Source organism: Cynocephalus volans, chromosome 7, assembly GCF_027409185.1.
Source record: "Cynocephalus volans isolate mCynVol1 chromosome 7, mCynVol1.pri, whole genome shotgun sequence".
NCBI classification, from domain to species: domain Eukaryota; kingdom Metazoa; phylum Chordata; class Mammalia; order Dermoptera; family Cynocephalidae; genus Cynocephalus; species Cynocephalus volans.
Genome location: NC_084466.1, coordinates 95,954,285 through 95,969,903, shown reverse-complemented (window position 1 = coordinate 95,969,903; position 15,619 = coordinate 95,954,285). Strand labels below are relative to the sequence as shown.

Here is a 15,619-nt window from a genome sequence, read left to right as displayed (position 1 = left end):
AATTACATTTTGTCTGTTAACTAGTTTCTTGGATACAATACAAAAGCAACAAGATTGAATGACTAAAAGCAGGTGCTTCCCCACCCATCTCTCTTGGATCAAGTAGCAAACAATTCTAACCACATGAGCACATAATTATTTGGATTAGTAAAAACCTCGTAAATAAGATAGAAGTGCCATAAAGACAGAAAGTCTTTGTGCTTTGGCATCTACAAATGCAGCTGTTGCTTAAGTTTCTTTTCCCTAAAACACAGACTCTTGTCTTTAGGCAGGGAGCAGCTGTTAATTTCTCTCCCAGGATTCCCTAGCCTTATATCTAAAAGAAGTCATGCATAGAGAAGGTGGGAATCAATGAGAAAGGCTGTCACTAATTTTGGTGCTTTCTGGGCCCAACATCTTTGGAAAGCGCCTCAGTCAGCAATCCAACTCATCCCTGAGAGGGGTCCAGCAATACCTTCTGCAAAGGCATGACATACTTTATACCCCGCCACTAACTCAATTCTTAGGGTTTCTCTTCTCGATCTGAGATTCCCTAATCGTTCATCATTTTGGCTCTCAAAATTACTCCTTTCTCTACACAGAACCTAAATGTAACCAGTCCAGCCTGTCTGTAAACACAGCCCTCTGGAAGTAAGATAAGGGAGCTAGTCCTGAGGATCACTGACTACTAGAAAAGAGAACGTCCACTGGTTCTGTGTATTCAAAAGAATGTTGAAAGTTCCATCTCAAGAGGGGAAAAAGTATGTAAATGTTTGCCCTTTTTGTTCCCAAAACAATAACAAAGTATTTTTAACATTTTATTGTACAAAATTTCAAACATACAAAAGTAGACAGAATAGCACAAGAAACTCCCATTTACCCATCATCCAACTTCAACAATTACCAACCCATGGCCAATCTCATTTCATGTATGCCATCCACCCACTTACCCCACTCCCAGATCATTTTGAAGCAAATGCAAGACATTTTTCATCTGTACATATTTCAGAATATATTTCTAAAAAATATAAATATAAATATATTTATAAAAAATATACTCTTTTTGCTTAAAACATAAACCATAGGCTAGCCACTTAGCTCAGTTGGGACAGTGTGGCACTGGTAACACCAAGGTCACAGGTTCAGATCCCCTTTCTGGCCAGCTGCCGAAAGAGTAAATAAATAAATAAAACATAACCATAATATCATTAACGCACTCCAAAAGAGGTAATAATAATTCCTTAATATCATCAAATATCCAGTTGGTTTAATAGAAACTCTAGATCCAACTTTGGGGAAGGAAGAGAACAGCTGAATAGTTTCTTCCTTAGGATTCTCTGCACTTCCTCATTTGAAAAGCACCCCCATCTCCTGTATCAGTCCTTTTAATTAAATTCAGTTATCAATATCATATCTCTGCATAAGATTAGGGCTTTATTTGCATTCAGTTCATAACCCAATATTTTGGATTTGCAATGGTGAGGTTAGAGACCATCATAAGCTACCTAACACACACATTCTTGCTACCTATGCAAAACAGACAGACATCCACATATACATACAGACAGACACAGATGGACAGAAACACCAAGACTTCAAGACAATGGACTGAGAGACAGAGATGGGCCAAATTTACCAGAGGATGGTATTGCTTTTAGTGGGAAGTCATAAACTAATGTTGAAATTTTAAACAATATAATAATCAATTTACTAATTTTGTCAACATCAAAAATAAGGGACCCTTCAGTTTGGATCCCCATACTGGCCAGCCACAAAAAAACAAAACAAAACAAAACAAAAACATAAAAACAGGACCCTTTTAGATTACTATCAGTATTCTAATCAAATTTTTAGAATTAATATGATAATCACTTACCCCACAGGGGAAATTAAATGGGGGGATTCTTCTGGATACACACAAAGATTCTGAGATTGTATAAGTTTTAGACTCTGCCATAAATTCTAGAAAGGAAAGAATCATGATGATATACTATTTGTTTCCTTACAGCCATACTCTTCTATTTGAATATCATGTACAACTCTGAACTCCAGATTTTAAAAAGGATAAAGAATGCAGTTTCATACTATGCAAGTTATATCAATGGTTAAATTTAAACTAGGTACAGCCTAACAGGACTTTATTATCAAAGGGCCACATGAATATGCTCATATCCATAGGTAATCAAAGTAAGGAAGTTAAACTCAAGTAGGTGATATTTGGATTAGACATAAGGACATAGTTCCTTATGTGAGGGCTGTTTATTACTAGCTAAAGTTTCCAGGGAACATACTAGAAATCTAATTTCCTGGTTTAAATAGTCAGTCCAGGATGATGGGTTTATTCCTCTCTGATACTGGCCATGACTAAAGGACAATGAGGAATCTTCATTCTTAAGAATCTACAAAAGAAAGGACTGGATTAATAATGAACAATGAGTAATTTCTTAAACTATACTCCCTGTGCTTGTGCTTTAGTACCCAATAGAGAAACAGCAACATGGAACGACTCAAAAAATATTAAGGGATTTGGATCCTGAACTCTCAATTCTCCCCAATTAACAAGGGGACTATCAGCAGAACACATACCTTCCTGCCCTATCAGAACAGTCTGACTGTTCTCCAGATACAAACATTCCAGGACACCTTATATATAAAAACCTACTTCCTTCCCACCCACCTACCCACCCACTACCAGCACCATTCCCAGGCTTTTTATACCTTATACTGGTATTCTTAAAAGAAAAATCACTAATTGAGAAGATTTGTTGAATTTAATCAATGCAACATTCTTCTTTGCCTATAACAAAAAACACTCTGTCCTACATCCTGGCACTGCAAAGCCTCTAGTACAATCCCTGGAAGGAGAACAAAATCTTTGTGGCATACTAAGCACAGAGGACGGATTTCCTCTCCAAACACAGATAAATAAATAAGCCAACACCAAAGTAAAGTTATAACCTGGGGGCTGGGGGTGTAACAGAAAATTCGATATGAATAATAAATAAGAACTCTGGGATGTAGGCATGACAATTTAAGTCAAGCAAAATCTTTAGTAATACTAGATGGGAATAAATTTGGGGTTTTTGAGGGGACAGGGTAATTAGCACACATACTTCTATTTGCTAAGTCAGAGTTGACAGGCATTGTGGCTCATAGTAAGCAGAATGACACACTGACACAAATTCTTTTCAATGAAAATCATCATTAGTAACTTGCATACAAGATTTTGAGACTGAAATTACTTTACAGACTTAATATCAAGTAAAACAGAAAGAAAAAAAAATCAGCACATTTTGCAGGACCAAAAGAAATAGATTACCATAAATACTGTGTACAAATCACCAAAAAGCAATTAAAAGCACTGAATATGCATATACTATGGTATCTGGTAAAGATCACAAAGCACAGGAATACTGACAGATGTTCACAGAGCAGAAGAAAAAAACAAAAATATTAAAGACATGAACCAAAAGGTGTTCACATAAGGCCAACAGTAAATGCATTTTAGGAGTTGGTACAAAATAAAATACTCGTACATACCTGGAAAAGGAACAGGGATACGTATATTTCAGCCAGATGTAGAAGGGCAAATCTCTTATCTAAATACCAGGCTATAGGAAAGTTGGCTAGCCTCTGATTCATCTAGGAATATGTTAGTGTTTCTTTTTGTCCTTCATAGTGGGTTTTAGAGTGAACAATTATGCTCCAACATAAAGAAATCTGACTTTACAGAATTGGCAAGTTCTTACAGAGTATGTCAAATTGAGGAATTTTGGAGTTTCCTGTTTCAGAAAAAAATCGATGAAATAAGAATTTACTTATCAAACTTAGCATTAAAGAATGCAAAGAAGTCATGAAGAGCCAACAAAAAGGAATTCTTATTAACCTCACCAAACATTCCTCTATTTTTAAATAGGAAACTGAAAAAATGGGATTTAAATATATAGAATTATACCCACTCTGGAAACACCACAAAGTAACCTGTAACTTAACCACAGGATACCAGATAACCGATTTGCTGAGAGTAACAGGCCTTCAACTGTTCAGCAGACCTTTCCCACAGTCAACACCACCCCCACCCCCCACATGCATCTCACTCCTCCTTTACCAAATGAGGCAGAAAGGCCTAGATGAGTAGCTTACTTAAAAAAGTGAGACCAAAAGTCACAATATAAAAATATAGAAATCTTTTTCCAATTAAATAGGATGAGAGAGAGAGATCATAAAAATAAATAAACAAATAAATAACTAGAAAGAAAAAGGAAAGTACCAAAAATTCAATAACTAAAATCCAAGAACTACTAAAAGAGTATATCAACACAGAAAAGTAGAGTGTTTATATTACAGTCCAGGCATTGTGCTAGGTATTGTGAGGAATACCAAGAGGAAAGAGCTGAGCTACTTTCCCAAAAACTCATTCAGCCATGCTAAACACTGTTAATTCAAACAATCTTAGATTTAGACAGAGATAATATTTTTAAAAATTCATGAAGAAGGTAATTTCTAAAGCAGGGTTCTGAAAGGTGGATGTTGTTTGGCAAAAGAGAACACTCCAGGCAAAGTGAATGGCATCTGAAATGTCTAAGAGGCAGGCACAGCTGAAATGAAGAATGCCTGGGGAAGGAAAGGAGAGGAAAAGAAAGCATGAAAGTAGGTTTTTAAATGTCTATAATCATGCATTTTAAGTGATTTATGAGACAACTGGGAGCTACTTCAAGGTTATAAGAAGATAGTAGCTTCAAAATAGCACTCCAAAGTATTCTTAGGTTAAAACAAATGAAGTAGGAAGATACTACAGATAGAGAGGAATTTAGGGATCTGAAAAAAAGTACTCTTTTTACAAAAACAGTGGGCAAAAAAATTTACCACAGATATCACAGACCCAAGAACAAGCATAAAGAGAAATGACAATCTCTCTGCTGGCATTCAGGCAATTGTGCTTTCTAGAATGACTGCACTACTTTCTATATTTTATAATAAAAATCATCATACAAAAAAACCCCACAAATATAATGCATCTATATATATATATACACACACATACATACATACATATATATACACATACATACATACATATATATATACACACACACATACATATATATAATGCCAAAGAATAATAAATAGATGTCCACGTGCCCACCACCCAATTTAAGAAATGGAAAAATTAACAGTGAGTTTGAGGCTCCCCAATTGATTATATCCTCCCTTCACCTTCCAGATATAACCACTATCCTGAATCTTGTCAAAATCATTTCCTTTTTCTCTACGGTTTTATCACATGCATGTATCCCTGAACAATATGTTGTTTAGTTTTGTCTGTTTTTTATTTGTATATAAATGGAATCATAGTTTATGTAGTCTTCTGTGACTTTCTTTTTTCATTCAATGTGATGTTCTTGAGATTAATCCAAGTTGATATATGCAGCTGCAGGTCATTCATTTTCACAATTATATAGTATTTTACTATGGGAATAAACCATAATTTTTAAATCCATTCTACTGTAGTTGAAATGACTTGTTTCCATTTTTTTGTAATCACAAAAAATAGGACTTGAACATTCTTCAATATATCTTCTGGTATATTATATATCAGAAGTTTTCTACAATGTATATCTAGGAGTTGATCTGACAGGTGGTAGAGTATGTGTAAGTTCAATTTTTCTAAGTAATGAATAACTGTTTTCCAAAGTAGTGATCAATTTTTATTCCAACCAGCAATCGATGAGTATGTAAGTTCTCATTATTCTACCTTTGGTAACAATTTTATCAGATTTGAAAATTTCTACCAACAATTTTATCAGATTTTAAAATTTCTACCAACCTGAAGAGTATGGTTTAATTTACATTTCTTTAATTTCTAACGAGAGTAAACATCTTACATATGCTTAGGGGTCATTCATCTGGATTTCCTATTTATTCTGAGGAATGCTTATTTATATCTTTGTCCATTTTTCTCTTGAATCACTTATCTTTTACTTATTCTTTATAGGAGTTCTTCTTTGGAGTTCTATACTGGATACTAATTCTTTATTGGTTATGAATATTGCAGATATTTTCTCCCAGTTTGTTGCCTTGTCTCTTTACTCTCTTTATGGAGTATTTTGGTGAATAGAAATTTCTGAATGTTCTGTATTATAATGTACCATTTTTTAAACTTTGTACTTTTCATCATGTCTTATTTAATAAGTTCTTCCCTCACCCCAAGAGCATGATATTCTCTCATAGTTTCTTTTGAAACTTTAAAAATTTTGTCTTTCACATTTTAGTCCTTAATTCATCTGAAATTCTTATTTTTTGTATAATATAAAGAAGGGATCTAACTTCCTTTTCTTTTTCTATATGGATAACCAACTAGTTAAGCACCATTTATTGAAAAGTCTACTTTCTCTTTTGATTCACAGGGCAAGTAGGAAGCTTCCAATGTCTGTTTCTGAACTCTTGATTTTGCTCCATTGGCTTGTCATACTGTCAACACCACATTGCCGTAATTATTATAGTTTTTTAATAAGTCTGGATATCTGGTAAAGTATGATAGTCATTAGTACTGCTTGCCAGATATTTCTGGGTCTTCCTCTCCCAAGGATCAGGATAAGATCACACTTTTTGGCCCCCTTGTGGGTCAGTGGGACAAGATGATTAGTTATGGTCAATGTGCTATTTGCAGAAGTGACCTGCTGAGCATTTAACTGTCTGGGCAAAACCCTCCAGGGCTCTTTTTCCCTCTGGCTTAGCAACTAGTAATATTTCATATGCTTTGGCATCTGAGTTCCTAAGTGACCATAATCAGTAGAGTTTCCCTTCTAAACTGCAGTGGACAAGTAATGTGAATGAGAAGTAAATGCTAAATTTATCACTGAGATTTTAGGGTTTTTTGTTACCACAACATAGCTTAACCTACTCTGACTGATACATAGGGCAAGTTTCTCACCTTGTTATTGTTCAGGAGTGTCCTGTCTACTTTTCACTGTTTGTCATTGAGAATTGACTTTTCTCAGCTTCCAGAAAAAATCAGCTGACCAAAGTATACATTAGTACCACCACATTGGAAAACAAATGGAAACAGTAGAAAACAGTTGGCATGATCTAAAAAAGTGGAAGATATATATAAATCCTAAGATCCACTAATTCCAGTCCTGGGCCTGTACACAAAAGAAATGTGTACACATATGTAGCCATGTATAAAAATGTTCTTTGCTCTTTTTGCAATAAAAAAAATGAGAATGTTCTTTGCAATACTGTTCATGAAAATAAAAAACTGGAAACAATCCAAATGACTACCAGCAGTAGAAAAGATAAACAAACTTACTTATTTATACAAAGAAATACCTTATAATAGTGAAAATGAACAAACTAGACCTACACACAACATGGATGATTTTATAAACATATTGCTGAGTTAAAGAAGACACACAAACACACACACACACACACACACACACACACACACACACAACTTACACAGAATGATTCTATTTACAATGAAGTTTCAAAAACATGTGATTTTAAGATTAGATTATTTTTAAGAATAGATACATAAGTAGTAAAACTATCAAATGAAAGTAAGAAGTGATTGCCACAAACATTAGGATAGTGGTTGACCCTGGGAGAAAAGAGATGTGAATGAGAAAGAAGGGATATGGTGGTGGCGATATTCTATTTTAACCTGAAGAGTTATTGGAAGAGGCTTCACTTTTTGATTACTCAATATATTTGATCTCTGTGGAGGTTTTACATAAATATCTCATACTTTTTTTGTTAGACATATTCATATCTACCTCACACACTTTGTTGCTATTATAAAAGCTTTTTAAATTGCATTTTCTGTTTTTTGCAAGTTATAAAAACATAATTGAATGTTATACCTTGATTTTATATGCCACAACCTCTTATAATCTCTTACTGACTCTTCTAATTTATCAGTAGACTATTTGGGATTTTTATTTAATAATCAATCACATCCTCTACAAATAACGACAACTTCATTTCTTCCTTTCTAATCACTCTATCTTTCCTTTGTTTTTCTGATCTTATTACACTGACTAGAGTCTAGTTCAATGATGAATTGTATTTATTTTCATATTCCATAAAAATATTTTTACAGTAGAAAACAGAGACATCCTACAGGAGGGCCCAGGTACTGATGGTCCATCCCAGGTTTACTCCTTCATATACTCATCATCCCTTTCCCTTTCTCAGAAAATGAAGGAATATCTTGAAAACTATGGCTATTCTAACAATTTAAATTTTTCAGCTACTAGAACCAAGTTCAGCTCATCCGTACTTTAAAAATTAACTGTTCATAATTTTATAACAAGTCTATTTATAATTTTCAAAGTATATGATAATTAAAAGAATGCAGACTATGCCATCTAAAATGTGAAGTATGTGCAAACTACAGGCTAATTATTTAACATTTATATATAGCACTGAGGGATTGAAAAAGCGCTTTAAGGGAAAAAAATCAAAACATTAATACACTCAATATAACAAAAGAAGTAGTGAAGAAAAATAAATCTCTTAATTTTATCAGAAAGTAATATGATTGGGCCGACCCTGTGGCGCACTCGGGAGAGTGCCGCAGCAGCGCTCCCGTAGCGGGTTCGGATCCTATATAGGGATGGCCGGTGCGCTCACTGGGCCGGACCAGTCACAAAAACGACTAAAAAAAAAAAAAAAAAAGAAAGTAATATGATCAGGAAAGTACCAGAATTCCAATATAGCCCCAGAGTAATAGAGACCCAAAATACAGCCTCTGATCATATAATATATAAGCCCATTGTGATATTCATCACAAGCAACTGCTTCTCTAAAAGGGTCCCAAGATATTTCCTCAGCTCCAATAGGTTGAAAAACTTCCCTTCTGCACTGGGTGTCTCAGAGGGTGTCCCATAAAGTCCAGTGGGTTAGTTTTCTTCATCTTTCTGGTTTATATAATGATACTGATTTATATTTAACAATTTTTCCCTCTGGAAAATGAAAAATAACAAGAGTGTGGCAGCCAGTTCTCCAGGGTCCCACTAGAATCAATGAAGAATACAACACAGTCCTAACTAGTCAAAAACATGTCAGAAGCCACATAATTCTATCATCCCTTCTTGAAACAAATACGAGTTTCCATTTACAGGACATTCTTCTGCCTGAGATTTTCTAGAATTCACATTTCCCTAGCAAGTATCTCCCTAACATGGTTTTAATGCAGTGAATCAGACTTCTCTTGAACTTGTTGACCAAGGGGACACTATATTTCTTGTTTATCTAAAATTAGATACTTAATATCAATGTATCATTCAGAAAATCAAGTCAACTGCACTTTTGGAGGCAATTCTGTCTAAATGGGCATAATAATAAATGTTACAATACCAATTAACCAATAATATATATTCTGTTTTCCTATAAGTTACAATGGTTCCAAACAAAAGGTGGGGAAAAAAGATCTTTGTGACCCATGTGGCAAAAAGTTCAGAAGACTTACTTATCTCTTCCTAAAGATATCTGCCTATCGTGGACTTAAAATTCCAAAGCAATACTGGTCAAAAAAATTTTTGAGTCAGTTCTTGCAAATAACCAATAAAACTGGAAAATTCTCCTAGATTTCCTGGTGCCAACCAAACACAAATAATCCTTTGTATATTTGGACCAAGAAAACAGGGAAGCTACATGTTGGAAAAACAGATAAAGTAACAGAGAATTGGTCCTTTACACATCACAGTTCTTTCTGTTTTGCAGCATACCTAAAATCTCCGAGTCAGAAATCTCTCATTTTAGGTCATTTTCCTTGTCTCTAAAGGAATCTTCAGTTTTATTTTATTCAGAAATGAAAAAGTTGGAGCCAGACAATGCATGGGGTAAAGAAACTTATATAAAAAAATCGATTAAATGCAGTAATAATCAGAAATTGGGGAATGGGAAAATGGGAAATTTTTAATACTGGCATTTCTCAATAGAAAGAGTTTGATACTAAACTTATCTTTAACAATAGTTAATTCCATGAAAAATACTTAGTTGCTTATTTTTTCAAAATGAAAATTTAGAATTAGCTTTTCAGGTAAAAATATACTCAAAGTAGAAGCACACTTGAATAATATCCTATCACGTCAAAAATAGGGCTATGTGAGCAAAGAGGTTCAGAAAAAGAGACTACCCAAGCCAAGCAGTAATTCTTTGAAGCAAGCAAAACTAATCACATCCATTTTTGCACTAAACCATAGGCAGACAATTCAGTTAACACATTCTTTAACATCACCCTGATTAACCAAATCTCCTCAATATTGATCATTTGGCAATGTAATGTTAGTAAGAAGAAGCAAAGTTGAAGTACTTACCTTGAGAGCACAAAAGATGCAGGAATCTCCCATGCACTTGTGAGTTGTGAGCTGCCTAAAGCTGCGTCGGAAAATGTCCAAGTGCCATAAAACCTAGCAAAAAAGGGAAAATACTTCATAACTCAATAAATTAAATTCCACCATTTAATTTTAAATTCAAGAGTTCAAGAAAACATAGGCAATGACTGCAGAAGATATTTTTATTCCCAAGAAAAAAGCTCATTCTAGTATATTAAAACAAATGTCAAAAAAGGTGAGGTACCTAACAAGAGGGATAAAAGGCCATATTCTGGAAGAGACATTAAGTTGATTACCAAGTGAAGGTCATACAGAAAAAATATGGTATGACATACATCAAATGTGATCCTGAAAAGGAAATTTGTGGGTTAAAAGACTAAGGGTTTATTTTAATAGTCCACACAAGAAAAGCAAAAATATTTTAAAACTTATAAGCTTTAATTGTAGTGTGGAATTTTGTCTTTGTTAGAACAAATTCTCAATTTTTGGACCTTTCTGAAAGAGTGTGTCCTCCTTAAGTCAATAGGATAAAAAATAGTACTGATATCAACAGTGATAAATCATATTTATAGTATGTACCTTTGATGTAATGTGATGAAAATGGCCTTCTGCTTTTGTTTTCTTCCTCCCCCAAACCCATAACTCCAGTCTAATCACAAGAAAATCATTAGATAAATTCCAATAGAGGGGCAACCTACAAAATTCCTAACCATTATTCCTCAAAACTTTCAAAGTCATCAAAAATAAGGAAATTCTGAGAAACTGTCCTAACCCAGAGAAGGCTAAGGAAACATGACAAGGCAATGTAAATATGGTATCCTGGATGGAGTCCTGAAACAGAAAGACACTAGATAAAAACTAAGAAATTCTGAATAAACTGTGGACTTTGTTTTTAAAAAATTATATAAAGTCTAGCATAATGACTTAGGAAGTTCCCCCTACCAGGAAAACATTTAATGACATAATGTATGAAAAAGCACTATGTCAGGAGCCCCTGATCACATCATACCTCTGGAGTTTCATCTTACTTATATGTCTCAAGATATATATTCTAAATGTTCTTGAAATGGGCTATGCTCCCAAATAAATAACACCTTTTTATGAGAAGTGTAACCTTTTTATAACAAGTGTTACATCTGTGGTAAACACAGCTTTCATATCAAAAGTTAGAATATTAGCTCATAAAAAAAAAAAAAGAATATTAGCTCATAGCAACAATTATTTTCAACTTGTGATTACAATAGGGACTCAAAAAACTTCAATGCCTCAACCTTTAAGAATGTGTGTACATATTTAAGAACGTGTATACATACAGAAATATGTACGTGTGTATATATAGTGTCTGTTGTATACGGCATTGGAAATTAGAATTAAAGGCCATAAATACTATTGTTTCAATTGACAATATGAATAGAACATATACAGAGAAACAGAATTACAAAAACAGGACCATGGCCTAGAAGGAGGTAAACACAAACATCTATGTCAATGTCTTATTTTGCCTGCTTCTAAATTACAAAAAGTATTATCAGTACATAAAGTCATTCAAAAACCTAACATGCATCATATGGGAAAAAAATCTAACCAACACCACCAACTGACTGGAATTTGTGGTGGTAATTAGGGAAAGTACTTAAACTCTTTCTATAGGCTTGACAGCATAGGATTTTTTAATGTTTTCAAATAAAAACTTGAGAACTGAGAGAGTATAAAACTTTTATGACATAGATAAGCTTGGTAAAATTCTTGTATTATGAATGAGGAAACTCAGACTTTGTTACATGTACAAGGTCACAAGACTAGTCTATAGAAGGACTAAAACTGGAATCCAGATCTCCTAATTCCCAAGTCCAAAGCTCCTTATACCAAACACATTTTCTTGTCTTTTCTTCTCTCATAGCAACCCGTTTTCTCATTACATCTGAAGAGTCAAACTAATATTTTACCCATGTATAATTATCTTGGGAGGCAAATTTCATTTACTTTTACTATGAAAAGCAGAAAACAGAGGAAAGTAATAACTTGAAAGTTAGGCCAAGGAGGAAGTACTTAACACTCTACGGGGCTTGACTAGGCAGAGCAAACAGACAGATGGGAAGCTTTGGGATTCTGAGACCACTAAGGTAGCAAGCAATAGCAACAGGGAAAAATCTAGGGTAGATAATCACCTTATGGGAATTTACTTGCCAATAGCCCTATTCGAGCATTTCTGACCAGACACCAATCATGAACCAATACAGGAAAGCTCAGAGGGAGGAGATAGAGAAGTATACAAAGACATTCAGTGTGTGGGCTAAGAGCCTGAATATTACGAGACAAGAACAGCATACCTGAAAGTCTTTGACTTGTGGAAAGAATTTTAGTTTCTATACTTGAGAAAAGCAACTAGAATGATAAGACATCTTGGTCTTAAAAGGGAAAAAAAAGGAAACAGTAGAGACTGTTCAGGAAAAAAAGTTGATAAGCAAGTAAAAGATCATGAACCTCCATTTAGGCAGGAAAATAATAGTAGCTACGGTTATTATTATTTCTATTATCATTATTAATCCCTCTTTTTACAAATGAAGTAATTGAGATTCAAAGAGATAAAGTGACTTGCCTAAAATGACACAACTTAAAAAATGATCTCAGGTTACCAACCTCAAACAGAGACTGTCCAGTATACTTATAAGAGTTATCAGAAAAACAGCAACTAAAAGTCAAAGTTCACCAAAAAGAAAGAAATAACCCTTACCTGCAGGGCACTGTTGAGGAAGCAGCTGTTCTGCCCTGGCTCATTGCTGAGGCCTTTGCTGGGGGCTATGGAGGTTGAGCTTCGAGGTGCAAACATCCCTTGGACACTACCACGGCCCCCTGAAAAATAATTTCTCTTCCAAGACATTATTGTTCACATTCAGCCTGAAGATACAGAGAAGGTTTTATATCTTTTTGGCAGCTAATTCCCATCTGCTGAAATTCTCAAAAGAAAGAGAATCCAGAATTTAGTGAATTTAAGTTGAAAGACTTTGAGTTTACCACCTTCTAAACATCATATATGTAGCTCAAGTAACTCAGGTATCCTTTTAGATCCAGATGACAGAGCCGTCCTTTACTTGCTCCAAACAAATGCCCATGGCACAGGACTAATTCAAACAGAGAAATCCTGAAGTATTGCTTTCTTCTATTTTTCTTGAATATCCTCCATAAATTCCTGGTGAAATAAATGTAATCCTCAACTCCAGCAGCATTCAGGATCAGGGTAAGATGTATTCTTTAGGCTTGTTTATAACGTGTTTTGTGGACTGAAGATTTTTCCAACTGGAAGGAGAGGCAGACAGACAAGCAGAAATCCAGCATAACCCTCCTCGCCCTCTATTGCCTTGTCCCATCATCCTCTGAAGTAAAAACTCAAGTTCTGAGCAACTGACAGAAATTCCACAAAGCCAAGAAGCTTGTTTAAATTATCTGGGGTTTTTGTTGATGTTCTTGCTGTTTCTTTTTCATGTGCCTCAAACTTCTTCTATCGTCCCATCCAGATCTTCAGAAAGTCTCTTCTCCTCTCCTCTTCTGGTACTAGAATAGCCAGCTGTGTCAGAGAGCTTTAACAGAAAGGAAAAAAAAAAAAAAATTAAAAGCTTGCGTCACTTAATGACTCTACTGGTTTGCACTGTTCTGCCAAGATCAACGTTGCCTCACCTCTCACTATAAACTTGAAACCTTGGCAAACAATGCCAAAAGAAAAGCAACCAAAAAACCAAAAAACCCTAATAACAACAAGAAAAGAGAAGCACTTGAAATAAGAGGGGGAAAAAAAGGCATGAACAACTTTAATGGGAAACTTCTCAAAAATTTTCTTGAAGAAGAAAGTTGATTTGGATAGAAATTAAAACCAAATACAAACTTTCTAGAATCAGGCTAACAAAATACAAAACAAAACAAAACCACCAAGTATCCACACACGAAACTAGGAATTGAAACAGTTTCTTCTGGACATCGTGAGTAAATTACTTTTTAAAAGGTGTTTTCCATGTGTACGGTTATAAAAACCTGTTTAAAGGTAGGAAGGCCACGTTAGCAGTCTGGACTGCGTTCTCAGTAAAGATGTCCCTGTCTATGGCCATAACACCCTGAATGTACCCAATCATGTGTGAGTAAACATGTCCCATCCCAGAGAAACACTCACGGTGAGTAAACCATATGTCCTTAATGTCCAGTCCAAGAGAACTAAATCTTCTTCTGCCCTGTTTGTTTATACTTTCTGTCAGAGGATCACAGAGATAATTTGGGTTACAAATCACTTAATCAGATTATATCTGAGGGGCCCACAATCAGAGGTCATCCATTGACCAACTTTAGTTTTCAACTAATTAAAATGCCAGTGAGGCAGCAGGGAGTAATACCTAAGCAAGCACCTTCCCTGGAAGGAAATCATCTAATCTCCAGCTTTAAGTTTTCCTATAAGGCTGCCATGTTCACATAAAGAAAAAATTAAGAATGTTAAGTGTAAAACTCGGTTTCTAACAGCTCTTCAAGCTTCTCCCTTCCTTTCCACCATCATATGCACCACCTAAAAAAGCAAAAATGCCTTAACATCTTAATCATTCTCTGGAAGATCACCTAGCATTACGCACAGTGTGTCCAGTGGAAAAACTGAGGCACAGAAATATTAAATGGTTGCACAAGATTGTTCTTTCCCTTCTCTAAATTCCCAGACTGTTTATAATCTACATGTCATACATAAAGTATTTTACTATACAATGTACTGTCATATTATTCTCCAGCTGTTTTTATTACTATTTTTTATGGTATCAGTCATATATATAGTAACTAACGTCAGGCATGCGCTGAACGCTACACTTAACATTCTTTATTTAATTTTCACAACAGCCCTATCAGGTAGATAATAACACTTACATTTTACAGAATAGTCAAGTAAGGCTTAAAGACATTAACTTGCCCAATTCAAAGTTGGTAAGTGGCAGAGCTAGAATTGTTTGGCTATTACACCGTGACTTAATTATGTATTTTATTACACTATTCCAAAAGCTTCTATCACAGTGCTAGTCATAAGGAGGCACTCGGTGAATACCGTCTGATGATTAACATGGCACCAGGAAGGAACTCACATCTCCCACACAGACTACAAGACCCTCACCCTTCTACACACACCCTCATACACATCCCACTCAAGGCCGCTAAGCAACTTCCAACAAGCCGTGCAGCATTCTTTCAGCTCAACTGCTGCAGGGGAATGACAAGTACCAAGCCTCCACTTTGCTCACAGCCAAGAGGACTTGGCAGGCAGGTAGGGTTTC

General features: G+C 35.0%; 1 protein-coding gene across 9 annotated transcripts in view; it reads right to left on the bottom strand.

Annotated features, from left to right (window-relative positions):
• Window positions 1-13,893, bottom strand: part of USP54 (ubiquitin specific peptidase 54) — a 65,205-nt gene extending 51,312 nt beyond the window's left edge. For 8 of the 9 annotated variants that reach the window (XR_010024019.1, XR_010024020.1, XM_063101490.1 and 5 more), the window contains exons 1-2: window positions 13,060-13,893; window positions 10,308-10,400 (exon numbers count right to left, since the gene is read on the bottom strand). Coding sequence is in view for 7 of the 9 variants with exons in the window: in XM_063101490.1 (XP_062957560.1) it covers window positions 10,308-10,400; window positions 13,060-13,206 (240 nt within the window). In the remaining 2 variants the exon portion in view is untranslated. Of the gene's footprint in view, window positions 1-1,855; window positions 1,942-10,307; window positions 10,401-13,059 lie in introns of those variants that run through there. The other variant, XM_063101492.1, reaches the window with a different exon arrangement.
• Window positions 13,894-15,619: the final 1,726 nt, after the last annotated feature.